We start from the raw sequence: 19047 nt of genomic DNA on the forward strand, positions 1-19047 counted from the left end.
CTCGTTGTCTCTCCGCCTCTGCAGTTTGACCAGCTCTCTTTGCTTTTCTTTGTAATGTTGCTGAAGCTCAGCGAGTCTCACACGGTAGTCCACTTCTACGGTGTCCATTCCCTCCAAAGAGGATTTGGAGAACATCTAAGAGAGGAAAACAAGATTACCGTCTGTGGTTGGACTTCCATAGCCAGTACTCTAAGCAGCAACAAAAGTATTATTAGCTATGCCAAATGTCTGAAAAAAAGTAAACACTGCTAAATGTAAAAATTAAAATGGCGTTGGATTTTGCATTTTAACTGCATTTAAATGTAAAAACTACAAATGCCTCTAACTGAAAACGCAGTTAAAACGTACAAAAAAAAAAAAAATTTATAAACACCGCTTAAATGTTAAAACATTAAATACCACTAGCTGTAACCTGTCAAAACGTAAACATTTAAATGCCACTGGAAATGGTAAGCACTGCTTAGAAGTTAAAACATCAAACACCACTAGATGTAAACACAGTTAAAACAATGTAAATGCCACTGGAATTTGTAAACACTGCTCAAATGTACAAAAATTCAAATGCCACCATTTGTAAACATTGTTAAAAAGTAAGCAATTCAAATGCTACTGGAATTTGTAAACATGACAAATTTAAAAATTTTAACATTGCTTGTATTTTATTGACAAAGCTTTTAGAATCACCATTCTGAGAGCAAAAAAAGCCCTCTTACGCAGAGGTTTATAAGAGGGAGAAGAAAATAAAAAGAGTAATAAAAAAGGCAAGCATACAGGTTCATCTTTCTTCTGTCTCCAGCTGTATTTCTTATTAGGGTTGAGCTCTCGGGGGAGGCGGATGATAACCTGAGGTTGACACTCAATGGCCTCCAGGAGGACCTGTCTGCCAACTTCCAGCAGACTCTCCAGTCCACAGAGCATTACAGCTGCACACACAAACACACGATCGATAGCAACATTAATTACCTCTAGGGAGCACGGGGCAGCCCTGCATTCTCCAATACATCAGTATATATGGGTGTTTCTTGTGTTAGACTGCATTAATGGAGTTGACATCCAGATACATCCAAAAGACCAGACAGTTGCATTTACTTATTCCTTAAACGCAAGTTTTTACTCTAAAAGCTGCTTGAAGAACAAGCAGCACAAGCACACTGTTCAACACTCCAGCAAATTCTGAATATATTCACTAGAGCTGAAACAATTCCTGAGCTTGTTTCAGCACATTACAGCAAGCAAATCTCTCTCCCCAATCACCACGCTTCCCTGAGAACTGTTGGAGCACGCTAGATCAAGTCCCACATCCTTCAGATTTCCCTTCCTCTCTCTGAAACGAGACTCACCCTGTGTGTCATCTCTGGGTTGCCTCTGCATCTCCAGCTCTGCCATCTGGCTGAGCAGGGCCATGCCTTCCAGAGCAGTGGACTCTAGGGGACTGACGCCCATGCAGAGCTCAGATCTAGAGCTACACGCATCTGCCAGGACGGACACCGCTCCAGCCTGCGGAAGCTCGCTGGCTGTGACCAGGGCAAACATGCCTGCCATGGGGTCTTCAGGCAGGATGGCCACCAGTGCGGAAGAGGGCTGAAGGTGAGGAGGGCTGCTGTTAGGCAGGAAAGGATTGTCAAGTTTGGACTCCAGGTGTGGAGTGTCCGGGACAGGATCTCTGAGGTCTACTGGGTTCAGGCTATCGGAGAGATCTAAGGGCGGTTTTGCTGGTTGGATGTCACAAACCACATGGTGTGCGTCCGTGTAACTAGATGAGGATTTGTAGACTTGGTCTACCAGACCAATCGAGGCCTCTGCGGTTTCTGCTCTTGTGGTTCTCTCAGAGTCCAGCATAGATGTTTTGTACAGTCTTGGATGGCTGGAGGCGGCAGCTTCGATTTTGACAGCCTCCCTATCTTCCTCATCTGATTCCTCCTCTGGCGATGGTGTGGCTTTGTCACTAGGGTGGGCTTCGGCCTCTGTGGGGGAGCTAGAGTCTTGGGTGGCGATGGGTGCAAGTCTCAGGCTGTCCTGGCTCAGGACGTCTTTGCTGTCTTCCAGGTTTGGCTCTTTTTTGAACACTGCGCCGCCCTCCTCCATGGACTCTGGCTCTCTGGATGCCTGAAGTGGCTCCACAACCACTGGAGAACACAAGTGCTGGGGTTTGACATCTGCGGCGGTCGCCAAGTGTTCGGAGGTCTCAGCCGGCAACGGTACATCTGGCGCCAGGCCGTCAGCATCTGCGGCAGCAGCCGGCTGGAGGAGGTAGGGGTAATGGCTGCCGAAAGGTGCCGTTATCGATTGGTACGGGTAGCCGGGAGGAATTTCTGCCAAAGAAACAGAAGAGACAGGTTTTTGAGGCGCTTATGCAAAGAGTAGAGGGGCTTTAGTTCCCTGCGACAGAGTGACAAAGTGATTAATAACCCCACATGTTCTTCGGCACAGGGGCTTTACGAAACTCTCAAGAACCAAATGGCTTCAGCACAAGCATCCCAAAAGCCCTTATATACACATAGGCCAACACGTTCGTGAATACTCATACATTCAGAACGTACTGTGAGCAGAAAATCTATTTATTCTGAGCATTGAACATTTTTAAAGGGAAACCGCCAGGGGATACGGGTACAAAAGGGCTGCTGTCATAAGAAGTCTCTATTGCAGTGAAGTGGCAGCTGGTAATCCCATATGTGGGGATATTTGCAGGATACTCATTAAGACTGCACAACCCTGCACATTCTGACATGAAGAATAGCACACTGCATTTGATTGCAGTCCTGTGTGGATTCTTGGTCCCCTCCCAAACATATTTCCTTAAAAACAGCACTACGGTGATTAATGACCGTGCATTATTAAACAGCTTTCCTTTCGGTTTTTGATTAGTGTCCCTCTCATTTACTGTGCAATATGCAAATAAACAATTATTTCATAAGACCATGCCAATCTACAGTTGAGGCGACTGTGACAAATTAAGCAGACTCAAACCTGGACATTTAATTTGGGAATGCTGATCTTCTCACTTACCATGGTAAATGGATGGGAAGGGAGCAGAAGGTTGCTTCTGTAGACTGAGTGGCTCTTTCTCAGGCACTTCCACAGACTCCTCTTTGGTCTGGATGGGGGAGGCAGAAGAGGGCGATGCTGAACCGGGGCTGACTGAGTGAGGGACAGGAGATGACGGATGGGAGTAGGGCTGTTGAGGGAGGGACTTCTCCACTTTGGGTCTGTCCGCAGACTTCAGTGCAGTGACAGGTGAAGGCAGCGGTGGGACGGGCAGCGGTGTCAGGGCTTTTCTGTACGAGGTGGAGGGGGTCGGGGAGCGTGGGGGAGGCTTGCGTGAGTGCAGGGCTGGAGTGGGGATGCCCGAGAGACTGGATTTGGCCCCTTCAGCTCCTCTCTTGTCTGGCTTTTCCTCCAAATCTGTCCTCGTTTGACTTGCATTTAATCTCTCCTGCATCAACGTAAAAACAAATCAAAACTTTTTTTAATACTTAATTACAAGCCTATTCAAAAATGTCAAAATAATATATTTTTATAAAATACATAATGTTCAAAAAGTATAAAATGCATGCAAATTTATAAAAAAAAAAAAAAAAAAACCTGAAACCTAAATTTATTTACACAAAAAATAAATACCACAGTACAATATTTTGGACTTGATACTAAAAGTTGATATATGCATTTGGCTTTTATGCCTGTTTTTCATGTTGAACATCCTGAGTTGGTGCAAATAGACCTTAAAGGATAAGTCCACTTCCAGAACAAAAATGTCCTGATAATTTACTCACCCTCATGTCATCCAAGATGTTCATGTCTTTCTTTCTTCATTTGCAAAGAAATTAAGTTTTTTGAGGAAAACATTACAATGGACTTCAATGGTGGCCAACGATTTCAAGGTCAAAATTGCAGTTTCAATGCAGCTTCAAAGGGCTCTACACGATCCCAGCCTAGAAATAAGGGCCTTATCTAGCGAAACGATCTGTCATTTTCTTAAATTATATTTATATACGACCCAGAGTTTACAAAGCGAACATGCAAAAAAAGTCAAATGCCCTTTACAAACAAGGTAAAACAACGATGTCGGATGATTTTAAAGTTGAAGAAGAAAATGAGATAGAGTTTTTAAATGAAGTATAAAAAGACGAAGAACTAACTGTGTACGACCTTTCCAACATGATTACGTAATGTGTGAAGACACGCATGCGCATCGCGGAGCTATAGCAGGTCGAGCATTTGTGTTTAAAAAGTGTATAAATATACATTTCTTTCAGAAAATGACAGATAATTTCGCTAGATAAGGCCCTTATTCCTCGGCTGGGATCGTGTAGAATCCTCTGAAGCTGCATTGAAACTGCATTTTTGACCTTGAAATCGTTGGCCACCACTGAAGTCCACTACATGGAAAAAAGTCCTGGAATGTTTTCCTCAAAAAAACGCAATTTCTTTGCGAGTGAAGAAAGAAAGACATGAACATCCTGGATAAAATGGGGGTGAGTAAATTATCAGAGAATTTTTATTTTGGAAGTGGACTTATCCTTTAAGGACTACAAAATGGGAAATACAGGCATGCCTCCCAACGATTATAATGATATTGACAGACAAAGAGCCTCATACCACTAAGTGTGCATTCCTCTGCAGCTCCATGACCTGTGCGGTCTGGTGCTGGATCATGTAGAGCTCCTGTTGGCGCAGGACCTGCTGGTGGGAGAGGAGCTGGAGCTGATGGGCATGCTGCAGAGTGCTTCCTGCTGGCGGGTACATGGCCGACCACAGCGGGGGGCCTCGCTCTAACATCTCAGCTTTTAAAAGAACAGGAGGAATACTTGAGCATCACACATCAAGTAGATTTATTCTGCTACATGTCAGGGATATTACTCCCACTCTTCTTTAGAAATGCATGTTTATGTGTGTGTGAGAATGGAAACATGGGAAAATATAAACACAGAAACTGTGAAGAATACATGGGACCTACCATAGTGTGGCAGATGCTCTGTCGGAATAACAACCACCTGCCCAGTTTGTGGATCTCGGGCAAACTGGTAAGGTGGGGGGATGGAGCCTGTCAAGGCAGGAGAATATCCTGGAGGCAGCGCCTGATGAAGGGAAGGGGGACCCAGACCTGTACACAACAGAGGGGAAAATGGTTGGGTTCACCGTACTTGTAGTTGATGGTCCATTTGCACTTGCTTTCTGGCAGCTTCATGAACACTCAAGAGTTAATTCCCAAGAGAAACACCTTTCCACACCCTTGTGTATGGAGCACGGGCCTCGTTGAAATCCTGCCAAGAGGCACAGCACTTTAACTACAGCAATTTACTTGGGGGACATTTTTGTTTTTAAAGTAAAGTCTAGACAGAAACTCAAACGTCAGACAACTGTGAACTGACCGTGCTGTTCGCTGTTATTCTTGGATGGAAGTTGTGGAGTTAGACTGATTGTTTCTAAGAATGTCTAAACCACTCAGCCTAGACAAAACGCTCGGGCCGTCTGGCAGGGCAACAGATTGCCTCGAGGAAATAACTCCGCGTCCAAATCCCATTCACAAAACAGTTCTGCAGCATTCCAAAGTCCATGACCCGTAATCATTTATTACTCATTAAAATAGGAATAAATGAAAGGCAATTGCTTGTTGTAACATGACATAATTCTTATACAACAGGCATAAACGAAGTAAAGGTGGGTACCATATGGAGAACTAGACAGCCACATGGAGGGGGCTCCTGGCCGGGGCAGCCACGGGTGGGAGGCCAGGTGGGAGGCGGGGTCAGCAGGCCAGCGGCCCGCACCAGCCAGAGTCGGTCCACCAGTCACCATCAGGTTGGGGTTCAGCCCGCTAGCTGGCACCATAGGTGGATGCAACTGGGTGTAGTCTGCCAACTCTTTATTCTCTCTGTGAATGACAAGAGATTTACTTATTAGCGGTTGACCAATCTATAGCAAAGTCAGTTAGTATTTGCGTTTGCACATTAAAGTCTACATTCCAACAAAAGCTTCTGTAGTATATATATATATATATATATATATATATATGTTAAAAAAACTGCCACATTACCTTTAAAAGAAACATGGCAGCAAAAACATGCACCTGTGGTGCAAAAATATCCTTTAATATATTCTAATATATCCTACTTTTAGGGTAAAAAAGTATATGCTTATATTAGCCAAAAGGCAGTTTTCTAATTTACTTATTTTTAATATTTTTCAACATTTAAAAGGAAGAAGAAAAGATGTTAGAGCCCTGATGTCTTGGTAGTAATGCTATCTGAATGAAGAAAAGAGTACTCAATTAATTAAATAATTAATTATATTTTTTTTTTAAGAATGTATTATTCCCAACAAACTTAATTTTAAAATCACTTTATTTAGTTAGTTTTTAATATATATTTTTTAAGAATTTGTTTATTATTCCCAATAAAGACTACAAATTTTATAAAATAACTAAGTTTCTGGCCAAGTGTCCAAATTTTCTGTTTTTGGTCAAGAATGTTCAGTTTGGTGCTTCACTACATATTTTCAACCCATTTTAAAGCTATTTTTGCTGAACTAACCCTAAAAAAACCCATAAAGCTTAATTCCTTAAAAGAGCAGTTCTTTCCCATTTCAATAATTATGTAATTATTTTCGTATTCTTTCAAAATCTTCATCGACTTTTTGTGAAAGTCAAAGTCAAAAGTCAAAGTGAAACAAACTAAAAAGGTCCTTTTAAGGTGTTTTTCTTATCCTTTGAATCTCAACAGCCACTTTCACTATAGCTGTCAAGGCAAGGCAAGGCAAGTTTATTTATATAGCACATTTCATACACAATGGTAATTCAAAGTGCTTTACATAAAAGAAAAGAAAAAAATAATCACAACAATAAAACAAGGAATTTAAAAACGTTGAAAATGATTAAAAAAATTGATTTAAGAGGTTTAAAATGAATTTAAGAAAACGATTATACATATAGTGCAATCAGTTCGGACATCGCACAGTGCTCATTCAATAAATGCACAGCTAAACAGATGAGTTTTGAGTCTGCATTTAAATGTCGCTAATGTTTTAGCACATCTGATCTCTTCTGGAAGCTGATCCCAACTGCGGGCGGCATAATAACTAAAAGCAGACTCCCCTTGTTTTGTGTGAACCCTTGGTATTTCTAACTGACTTGATCCTAATGATCTGAGTGGTTGTCTTTTCATACTCTGTACTGCTGTTGATTTTCTCAAGAAAATTCCTCAAAAATTCACCTTTTGTGTTTGATTGAAGAAATACATCGCACAGGAATGGAACAACATGAGGGCAAGTAAATCGTTACCATTTTTGGCTGAACTATTCCATTAAGTGCCCAATATCCAGGCATCCACATTTGACAACCAGTAAAATGTCAAGGATAATTTTACATTGCAAAATTTATGCTTATTCAAGCCCAACAGGAAGACTGGTGGCCATTTAGCCCTGACTGAGACACAAATTCCCCAGTCCATGACTTCTATTCTGCCTTACACTTAAGGACAGACACTGAGGGCGGAATCCTGCTGAGAGAGCCAGTCGCTTTTATAAGCACCAATTTCCCCAGTGGGGAAGACTGACTTTTTCTGCTCCACGAAATGAGAGCCACACTTTGAAAATAGGCTCATATTTGCAGAGAACTGTTGCCATAAATCCGTCCACTCTAAAGAAAGCCACACTGAGAGTGTGACCAATGAAAGTAAAATGTTGCACCATTTAGCTAGTGTGTGGAATCAAAGAAACAAGAATCTATTCACACTGGCTGGATATGCTTAATCCTTACTACAAGGTGAATTATTTTAATAAAAGGGTGCTTTTAATTAACAGACTTTCATCAAGGCTTCTAAAATCTTTTTAAAAAACATCTATTTGGCACACATCAGCACTTCAGTATTGCTGCTAAATATCTGCTGGGATTATAAACTAGCTTCGACCAAGGCAGCAGAGCGAGAATCTTTAAAGATCAAACAATTTAAAGCTGTCACTGATTTTTACTAAAGTGACATTAATAAGTCACCTTCACAGGACATCTATGCATTAGCTGCCCATATCACCAGCTTCCACACAACATCAGGGCTCAAAAAATAAAATCAATCACTAGCTCTCTTTTTGGAGAAAACTGTAAAAATGTCCAGTTCCATTTTCAGTCAAACCTCTGAACCAAAACAGTTGACACGTTTGACTTTGTATAACAAAAAAATGACACAGGGTAATATACCATTTGGCATTAGAAAGTGAAAGTTGTGGAAAATACCCATATTTTAATGCTAAGACTCTAAAAGGTGCCCTCACTCATTTTTGTTTATCTTGTGTTGGACAATATGGCAGTGGTCTTGACAGCTAACAATGTGGACACAACCAATGCCACTGAAGAACTGCATTTGCAGTGAGCCATGATGCATTTACTTAGGAAATGGCCAATCATGCTATAAGCTTTAGGTGATGCACTATGTAAAATAAAAACGGCTTACCACAAAAATGACCAACGTCAATGTGATTTCAGCCTTCAGTCTTGTTTAAAGCAACATCAACAGCTGTCACCACACAGTTAAAATTTACAGCCAGTGAAACATAAACCTTTATAAAACTCAAACGTAAGAGTTTGAAAAGTTATCCTAAGAAATGACTTGTGAACTAAAACCGAGACGTTTACATAAATATAAAAAGGAAGGTTCCAGCATTTTTCCAGATCTGCTGAACAACTAAAACTCCAAACGCAGGTTTGAATTAGCAGCTAGACCAATGCCCAGTACATTTCTGAGAGCTTGCTTCAACATGCACTCAAAGTGCTCAAGGCGCTTTTCGCCAGCACTTATAAACTCTCATCTTACCTTAACACTTTCTCCTGCTCACGCGCCACACGTCCTGACAGCAGGCGCTCGTGCCCATGACGTGTCCTCTCGTCTCCTCGCTCTTCCTCTGTGTGGATTGGGCCTACAGGACATTACACCAATTGAAGACATTGACATCCGATCCAAAATATTTTAACCAAATTAGCTTTGAGCCCACTTTATATTAGGTGGCCTTAACTACCATGTACTTACATTTAAATTAATCATTTGATACAATGCAGTTATTGTGTACATGCATGTTTTTACATTGTACTTAAAAAATTACCTGCATGTAATTACATCTTTAATTACCGTCTATAATTACATTTATAATTACACTGTTGACCCTTCCCTTACACCTAAACCCACTCTTAAACTTACCCATACCACCAAACCTGTCCCTAACCTTACCCCTATCCCACCTCACTAGCAGCAAAAGTCTTTTGCAATACAATATGAACACAATAAGTAAATTTTTTTAAGTACATAGTAATTAAGGCATCATAATATGAAGTGGGACCTCTAACTTCGTAGTGTTTGCCAATGATATCTCATTTTTCATCATTTAAGACATGTTTGATACCAATACACACATTTATTACCATTCTTAGCTTACAAACTTAGCTTACCAGTGTCTGCCAGTCTGGCAAGACTTAAATGTTACTGTTTTCTCTTTATAAATACACCGCACCAGAAATAGCCCAAACTCTAAAGGTGTTTATCAGTCCGGACACTCAGCACCAGTCATAAGCAGTGTCTTACACATCTATGAGATTACAGACAGGAAAAAACCCACGGAGAACCTATGCAGAGTAACATATCACATTTACAAAAACCCACTGAGGCCCATCAATCAATTATCAATGTTTCAACACCACTGTAGTGTCATATACGGCTCAAATTGCTCTTCATAGAGACAGCCATTTGGAGAATCAGCAGACAAAACAAGCAGCATTTCAGAATTCAAACTAAACTAAAAGAGTCTTTGAAGTCTGTGTTCAAAATACCACAACTACAGAGTCCTCTAGCAAAAGATAAACGTGCAGAAAGTATCTGAGCGGGATTTAGTTAGGAGTGTATTGAACCTTTCAGTACTGACAGACAGCAGCTGAGAAGAGATTGTGTTCTTCTAAACCGAGGAGGGGGACGAAAGTGCACACAGATCTCTGTCATGCTCCAGGGAAAAGGTTTCAGTCTGTTTCCAAGGTTACCAAAAGCCTGTCCGACATGCTATCCGTTTGCATCAAAAAGAGGGCAAATTAGTCAAGCAAAGCTCTGTCCCCAACACTTGCTTTAAATGTAAATTCAAACCTTCTCTCAGAGTGAAGGGACTAATGTTATTACTGCAATTTCCTTGCACATAACAGGACATAAATTAATGCCTTTCTCCCCACCCTTTTCTGTCCCTTACCGAAGCAGATTCGATTGCTAAGCAACAAACCTAAAGTCATATTAGAATGCACTGTTTGTTTGCCACCTTTAGTAGAGCTCTGTAAATTATGCTTTATAAGCATGCGGTGTCTTAGTGAAAGGTTTAACACGCTCCCTATGCTAACAGGAAACGCTGTGGGCCAAAGCAATAGCAAAGCTCATGCTGTTTAAGAAATGAAACGAAAGAGGGAGCGACCTTGCTGTCGAGCATGCCCACGTAAATGGGCTGTAACCACGGAAAATAAGATTGGGTCATTGTGATGTTCTTCAGTTTCGTTAAAGGCGTGAAAGCATGTAACAACAGAGACCAGAAATGTACACTTTTTGCCACCTCAAAGGGTTAGTTGTGCTGCTTTTTTCTGCTGACCACAAAAGAACTGTCACTGCCTACATCACCAAGTGTATTGATGATGTAACAGTCACAAAGACCATCACTGTCCGGGCCAACCAGAAGCCGTGGCTAACAGGGGAGGTCTACGGACTCCTGAAGACGCGGAACGCTGCCTTTAACGCAATTTCAATTCTGTGTGTATGTGCTGTACACGTGGAAGAATTGACAATAAAGCAGACTTGAACTTGAACTACATACGATAAAAGTCAATGGGGTCCAAAACAACATAAAATAGGCATTTTTTTTCAGAATAAGTGACCAGTGCTGGCAAAATGAGTCACAATGAGCAAATTTTCAAAAACGTTCAAAATGATTTGTTGGAATCAGACGAAAAATGACTGACTTCGTTTGAAGTCGAGGCAGCGAAGCTAATTTTGAGAAAAATTTAGTTTTCTGAAGGTTCGAAAGCAAAATCACCTAGCAACGTTGTATCTTTTCGTCCAGTTCTTTTCTTATTAATAATTACTGTATTAATAATCACAACATAGCTATTTTTATAAAAGGTATACCTTTTTATAAAAGGTACTCCTCTCAGAAAACATACAACTAAATACCATTTTAGATGTTTAATTACTATATGGAGCATTGGGACCACTAGGCGAGGGCTTAATGAACTCATTTTGTTGAAAACCTCAAATTCAACTAAAATCTACATTTTTTTTTCTTTTTTGCCTTTAGCTCAAAATTAGCCCATTCCAACTTATTTTGCCAGCACAGAAGAAAATAGCCTTGGAACAACATGAGGATGAGTAACAGATTACGGAATGTTCATTTTTGGGTGAACCATCTCTTTAAGAATAATGCATTTAAAGATAAGAAGCAACACACCTTTGATGGCTCCTCCAAGAATCGGCCTGTCCCTGTCCGATACCGAGCTGGGCTTGCTGCTGTTGTTCCTCTGGCGGGCAACAGCCACCGCAATGCCTACCGGTGGATGACGAACCTCGGCTTCCCCCTGAGAAGAGCTTCCTTCTCTGCCAAAGGATATAGCGCTCTCAGGTCTCTCGGGTTCCTTCTTCAACTGCTTTCCTGACTGCTGGGGCGGAAGGTGCTGAACTCTGGACACTCCGGGATAACCAGCCTCCAGTTTCATGCTGCCCAGTCCTCCAAACGGACAACGGCTATCAGATCCGTGCCTGGAACCAGACTCGCTGGAGAAGTTGCCGCTGTACTTGATGAGGCTCTGCATGGCCGAAACCTCCCCGTGGCCCTTGGGACTTCCGCCGGTGCCTACCGGTCTATGTAAGCCAGTAGTGTCCAGGTACATTCGCTTGCCCTCTTCTTCACCTCGGGTGCCATGGGTGTGTTGGGCCGCCAATGCGGTGATGTGACTGGTAGCATAATTGCCCATCTCGAAAGGCTTCCATTTGGGTTCGGCAGAACCCAAGGCCTTCAACGGATGCGGTTCCGAATGGAGCGTAGCTGAATCCATTCTAGAAAACGGATGGGCAGACCTTTGAACCCTATCCCGCTCTTGGCTGCGGGATTCGGTCTCGAGTCCCGTTTTGATTGTGTGTTTTGATGTAGTGTTGGATAAGTCCCTGGCATCTGGGCTGTTTCCAGATTTATTTGTGCACATTTCCAAATGCAAGGGCTTTTTCATGGCCAAACCATTTGACCTAATTATCGAGCCTTCCTCTCGTAAAATGTCTTTCTTAACGTCTCCGTGAGGGGGAGACTCGCTCCTAACGGAGGACCGACCGTGGTCCATATGCGTTCTCTCATTCCCCACCTGCAGGGCTGATCTGTGCGTGTCCCTCTCCCTGCTCTTGTCATTTTTATTATCTCGAGCTTGGGAGGCAATTTGAATTGGCCCTTTTCGCTCGTCGTAAACCTCGACAGAAGGCACATAAGTAGGAGCTATCACTCTGTGTTCTTTGCCTGGCTCTTTTGCTGTAGAGTAGAGCGGGTACATGCTGGGCGGCATGTGGTGAGGGGGAGGGTAGGTGCCAGAGGAAACCAGCCTGGGTGGGAGATGGGTTGGGTTGGGCTGCAGGGAGGAGGGACTGGCATACGACACATGCAGAGTGCCAGCTGATGTAGCAACCGAATCAATTCTTTTCTGCTTGTCGGAGGAAAGGTGGCCCAACTGTCGGCTGGTTTCGTCATCCCGGTCACTGTCCCTCCTGTCCTGTTCTGTACTCAGGTGTCGGGTTGGTGTGCTGCTGCTTGTCCCGCAGTTGCCAAGTAAACTCTGGTGAGACTGTTTGGGTTTAGTGTCCGTGGTGCTCAGAGCAGGCAAGTGCTGGTGAGAGAAAGGCCGAGCGTGCTCCGCAGTTTTCGCAGACCTCTCCGAATTGCTCACTCTACGCTCGTCTTCCGCCTTGACATCCAAGGTGAGGTCCACCACACTGTGGGGCCGTGACTCCTCTTTTGGCCTTTCTCGTTCCTTCCTTGGGAGGGAGTGGCCGAGGTCACTCTTACAGGGCTTCTCTTTTCTCAGATCCCTACTTGAGTCTTTAGAGCTTTTGTGAGGAGGCAGGGCCTCCTTTTCCCTGGAGAAGGAGCCGGGCATGTGAACCACTGGGCTCCTGGCCATTGCAGACTGGGAGTGCGCTGAAACTGGCAGGTAAAACCCCTCTGAGAAAATGAGAACAAAATAGAAAGAGTGAGCCTGACAGACCTTAAGACATCTGGTGTAACAGATAAGATTGCTCAAAGGCCCTAAAGTGCAGAAAGCATATAAAAAGATAGACCATATATTATTAAACTGTTAAAACACTCTAAATGAGACACCATCTGCAAGTACAGCAGAGTATAAAGCAAAGGACATGTAAAAGTTCAAGCGCTAGTTAGTGAATGCTAACAAAAACAAAGTGCTATCTGTTGAGTCTAAAGTTTTAAATGGTAACATTTTACTGTGACACAGGTAAAGTACACAGGGTTATGAACATAAAGCCATTGCAAAAATGACATGGTTTAAAATAGTCTATATAGGCCTAGTTCATAGCTCTAAAGAAGTCCATCTAACATAATAGCTAGCAAACCACTCATCCATACACACTTTAGTTCTAAAGTCTAATTTCCATCTGATAACATATTGCAGAAAGCCATATATATATACTACTGGTACTTTCATTAAGAAATCCCAAAATCAAAATATGAAAAAAAAATCTTTGACAAAAACAAATAAAGATGCATGATGAAATAAGTAAAATAAGAACATTGAATTCATACATAAATTTAGTACAAGAAAAACTACCAAAAATACTTAATACTTAGCAATTTTGATATTAAACAATTATTATTACTATTATTACTATTCTTATTATTTTGCATTGCTGTAGGTATAGTCATAAAACAGGCTTCATTTTCTTTTTTTGCCTCTTGAATTTGGGGTGAACAATGACCTGGATAATTCTTCACAGTTTAGAGAGATTCACCCTGATAGATAACTTTATATAAACATACAGGCCTAAATGTTATGATAGTAGTGGTTAAACGGATCGTAGTTGATCTGTGATCCGTACGGACCAAGCCCCACGGTTCGGCACGCATGTGATCCGCGGATTAATTGCAAAATTTTACCATAATAGAGTATAAGTTTATCATTTGTTCGTATTTACACAGGCAAGCGAATTTTAAACAATTCCAGAGAGAAAAGGCGAAAGGGAACTCGATTCGTTACTCGCGCGCTATTCTCTACGCGCACAGCTGCACACACATGAAGCGCACACACGCGTTTCAGACAGTGCGCAAACACCGAACTGAATCCTCTTCTGAATCCTGTGAACTGACACATACACATAAAATTATGACAAAATACCCATCTTGACAATCACGCTCTGGACGGCACTTCCACTCTCTGACAGCAGATGGCGCTAAACTGCAGAAATAATAATTATAATAATAATAATAATAATTCATATAAATGCAGCCTTTACCCCGGAAACCCTGTAAATAAAGCAGCTGCTCTACTTTCTGTTTCTGAATCGTGTTTAAATGATTTAAACAGCCATTCAGATTTGTGTATTTGCTATTTGAAATATTTTTCTTTTCCGAAAAATTATCCGATCCGTGGGTCAAAAACCGTAATGTGATCGTAATGTGAACACTTTCAAACAATATCTAGGGCATGTTGTAGGACCGTGAGATTTGTGATCCGTTGAACCACTATATGATAGTCATATACACGCATAAATCACAGTGATAATGGTTAAACATGTTATTTCACAGACATATACAGACCTTTTTGTGAGTCAAAGAGTGCATGTTGGCTGAGCTGTGGATGCTCAAGGTGGCCCAAGGGAATGTAAGGGCTGGGGTACAAACTGCTTGGCAAGTGAGGAAAACCTGTAAAAGAGAGCGAGTACAGACATGTTAAGTCCTGTTATTCGAGAGACTAAGGGAGTGGCCCAAACTGTCAGTACTACCTCCTGTATTTAATGCAGCATCCGCATCTACCTATCATCAGGCACAATGGACGTTAGTACAATAACCTTTGAAAATAGTTTATGACAGTGACACTTGAGTCATTGACTGTACATCGGTCGACAAAACTTTTTTCCAGCTGAGCAAAAATCTTTCAGTGTCATTATTCATAGCCAAATTATGCACACTTACAAATACACAGATTTGACGATTTATTATCTTATCAGTTTATGAATCTGCTTCATAGCCGGAGCAGCAGCTCACCTCAGCCCAATCATAAAATTGACTTATTACCACCCAAAGCAAAGGGAGAGAAATATTTCTCAAACCTGACATCTGGTAACCGGGGAGCGGCCATTCACACATGCAAAGTCATGAATTTCATCTAAGATTTCACCAAGGGCAAAGACGCACAAATGCACATTCATAACCTCAAACACTACAAACAGCCATAAACAAAAGCACAAAGGCACACAAAAATAGTGCTGGCACATAACATTATCCCTCCTTTAAAAAAAATCAGCTTTAATGAAAGACAAAAGGGTTGTCAGGGCTAAGAACAAACAGCCCTCTAAAGATAGAAATGCTCGACATTCAAAGGGGAGGATGAAATGTTTAGAGCATAATCCTCTGTAGATATATAGGGTCATGCATGTGCATTCATCATTCCTGGTTGTAGAAGATACATTCAAAAGGGGTGAATCACATCCTTCACTCAGAACCTCCATTGTGAGACTTGCAATGTATTGTGGGTGGGGCACGCTCGCATTTAAAACCAGCAGGACCCGAGGCGCATACGAAGCCTGTTGCTGCTTTTATGGAGTGAACTGGCAGGCCTGTACCGCCCTGGCCCCCGGTGCACACAGATCCGAGAGCGACTCTGCATGAGGACAGGCAAATGAAATGTTTGTTTTTGGACGGCCGCGTCTTAAAGCACGCTATTACTCAGAACACCAGTGGCTGCGTCATGCAGGCTTGGCACTTTGGCGAGAGGTTAGGTGGTGCTGGAATGACTCATAAGAACACCCTGAAGAGATGAGTAACCACTAAATCAAAGAGTGCGGCGTAAACGAGGTGTTCGCGCGAAATGCTAGCTGCTGAAACGAGAAGCGAGAGCGGCTTCTGCTGCAAATGAATGAAGCGAAATGAGGCTGGAATGTGCGCTTCTCCCATCCCTCTGGCAAAATTGCAACACGTTCAGAGAGGCTTTGCTGGAGAAAGGTCAAGCAGCCGTTATATTGGATTTATGGCCAAGCTACGGGGGCACATGGCTGCTGAAGCACCTTTTAAGATTTCACAACAAATTACTGCAACTGAAGATGACCAGAAAGCAGAGGGTTAGAACTAATTTCCAAATAAACAGATTACAACAAGTGTATAGAAAACTCTTCATTCTTGGCAATCAAATTTGCAGTATGAACAGACCGTCTCCTCTGCGCACAGATATTGACAAGTTCAGTTTATGAACAACAGAGGGAGTGTCTTAGGTGTAATGGATTAGTTCTTACCATCAATGCAATTCAAATCAGGTCACATCAACCATTATGGATTGACTTGTGTGCGCCCGGAGCGGTCAGTTCTTCGACGCAATGTTTAGAGAGAGATAGATATAGGGTAGATAGAGGGGCAGGGTCAAAGGTCGGCCCATTTCAATGAGCGTTTCCAGAGCTCTGAAGCAAGTTTTATTGGGGGCACATGGAAATGGCCTCAAAGCCTCAGAAACCGAAACGTGTCTTCAATCTCTCTCTGTGGATCACATATGCCATAGATTAAATTCCTCGGACAGAGCAGGCAGGGCTACTTAAAACGCATATTGTCAACAACAGGCTAAATAAAGGACTGAGTCAGCCCACAAAGCTAGTGCGGTAATATTATTTAGTCACACGATTGCCAAAATGCCAGTGGTTGAGCTGTTTATTTATGCATTGTACGGGTGGCAAAGACATTCATCGGTCGATCTGTCTAAATAAGCTACATTTACATGGTAAGCCTGCATTCGTTTTTTAATTGAATTGGGAGTCGGAGACGAAACATTGCAAATAAAACACCAGGGTTACTCAACACTTATCTACAATCACAGCCTCGCAGTCAAAGCAAAGTCTTCATAATTAGTGATAACAGTAACGTGAGAACATTAAGTGTTATTGACGGTCTAAAAATACAACCTTGTTGTAAAGTGCACATTGCACGGTGTGTGTCTTTATGACACTACATGTAAGAAGAGCGGTGATTCAAAGGCTGTCACTTTATTTAGTACATCTCAGGTGACTGGGTACTGCTATGCCACTGATTGCATTCCCACACCATACCGAGAGATGATTGAAGGCGTCCTACTCTTAGCAACAGGGCTAGAACTCCAGCGCCACATTTATTTCTGTGTTCTTCTGCATGCCTCGTGAGGGGTGTGGTGGAGGCAGGCGTGCTCTCAATGTACGGCACATCTAATCTCAGTTAATCTCAATTTCTCTAAAGTGAAATAGAGAGAAAGTCTCAGCCTACACGATATCTGCAGACTAATTAGATTTTATTGCCACTGCCATTTCCAACAGTTCTGCACCACAATGTGCCTAATGTAGAGAAACTTCCTGACAAGCCAGGAAGCTAGATACAGGGTTCCCACACATTTTGACCAATGAATGTACATGACTTCTCAGTTCCCTCATGATTACTGGAAATAAATCTTTTTTTTTTTTTTTTTTAAGGATTGCCAGGCAGAATATCCATTAATATGCATTTTAATTAACCTTAAAATTTAATTAACCATTTTATCTTTCAATATACAAATGTTTCTAATAAGATTTTAAACCAATATAATACATTAAAACATTATTATTATTATTATTATTTCATTTTTATATTATATTCGTCTACTACTACTACATAAAAAATAAAATTTATTCAAGCATGAAAAACATAATAATGATGATGATGATAATGATGATAATAATAACTGGAAATATGAGGGAATTTTTTTAAAAAGACAAGAAAAGTTACGAAAATTACAATTAAATCTTAAATTATTCATTTATTATACAAATATATAAAAATACTATTATTATTATTGCCTGTAAATAAAATAAAATGTATTCAAGCATGAAAAACATTATAGTAATAATAATAATAATATTTTCCATGCAAGAAATTAAGAATTAATTTCTATGATGTTTCCAATAATTTTTAAAATTACCTGATATTTCCAGGATTTCTATGTGAGAATTTTGTAGATAAGAATACCTCCTAAAATAATAATAATACTAATAGTCAACCCTCTACGGACACCTTGTTTGTAAAATGGCACAGCTTTTTAAATATCTGAAAGTACACTCTTAACATCAGTCAGTCAAGCATTATAATATATTATGATAATCAAGTATTAGTAATTACAATTAAAACTGGTAACCATGTATGAATGCATATTAGTCATTTTAAATGAACTTAGGACTGGCTTTTTTGGACATTCGGTGTTTCTGTAAAAAATGGGAAAAAACTAACAATAATACTGATAAGATAGTAGTAGTAGTAGTAGTAGTAGTAGTAGTAGTAATAATAATAATAATAATACAAATTCTACTAAGAACAATATAAAACTAGGGTTGGGTATCGTTTGAATTTGATCAAACCTGATTCCGATTCCGATTCTTTTCGATTCCAATGTGATTAAATAATGATATCAAACATTTATCCTGTGTCTCTTTTTTGCAAACCATTTATTGGAGCTGAATACCATGAACAAAAATCAACAGGCTACATAAAAACTCTTAAGAGCTGTTTGTGTGCAAAATAGAACTGCATGATTCAGGATAAATTTAGTTTTTTATCCCCCAATGGAAGTTGTGGTTCTCTCATGACTCTGAATAAAAAAAACATTAGACAACTAAACAAAATCACATGTAATTTATGAATGAATGATTAAATGATTACAATAGCCTTATGATTTTTTTTGCCCAGAAATTCTTTGTTGTTTATTGAAATTTTTTATGGCATAAAACATTCATTTAATCTATCTTTTAAGTAATGAAAATTAAACAAATTTAATTTTTTGGAAAATAAAGG

General features: G+C 40.9%; 1 protein-coding gene across 1 annotated transcript in view; it reads right to left on the reverse strand.

Annotated features, from left to right (window-relative positions):
* LOC107703323 (trinucleotide repeat-containing gene 18 protein-like) overlaps nucleotides 1-19047 on the reverse strand; it is a 75600-nt gene that overhangs the window by 34728 nt on the left and 21825 nt on the right. The window contains exons 4-12 of the mRNA XM_016505912.1: nucleotides 14812-14916; nucleotides 11452-13203; nucleotides 8802-8904; nucleotides 5667-5872; nucleotides 4955-5101; nucleotides 4597-4781; nucleotides 3007-3433; nucleotides 1341-2312; nucleotides 772-923 (exon numbers count right to left, since the gene is read on the reverse strand). Of these exons, the coding sequence (XP_016361398.1) occupies nucleotides 772-923; nucleotides 1341-2312; nucleotides 3007-3433; nucleotides 4597-4781; nucleotides 4955-5101; nucleotides 5667-5872; nucleotides 8802-8904; nucleotides 11452-13203; nucleotides 14812-14916 (4049 nt within the window). The remainder of the gene's footprint in view (nucleotides 1-771; nucleotides 924-1340; nucleotides 2313-3006; nucleotides 3434-4596; nucleotides 4782-4954; nucleotides 5102-5666; nucleotides 5873-8801; nucleotides 8905-11451; nucleotides 13204-14811; nucleotides 14917-19047) is intronic.

The sequence above is a fragment of the Sinocyclocheilus anshuiensis genome, unplaced genomic scaffold, assembly GCF_001515605.1.
Source record: "Sinocyclocheilus anshuiensis isolate Anshui unplaced genomic scaffold, SAMN03320099.WGS_v1.1 scaffold58, whole genome shotgun sequence".
Lineage (NCBI taxonomy): Eukaryota > Metazoa > Chordata > Actinopteri > Cypriniformes > Cyprinidae > Sinocyclocheilus > Sinocyclocheilus anshuiensis.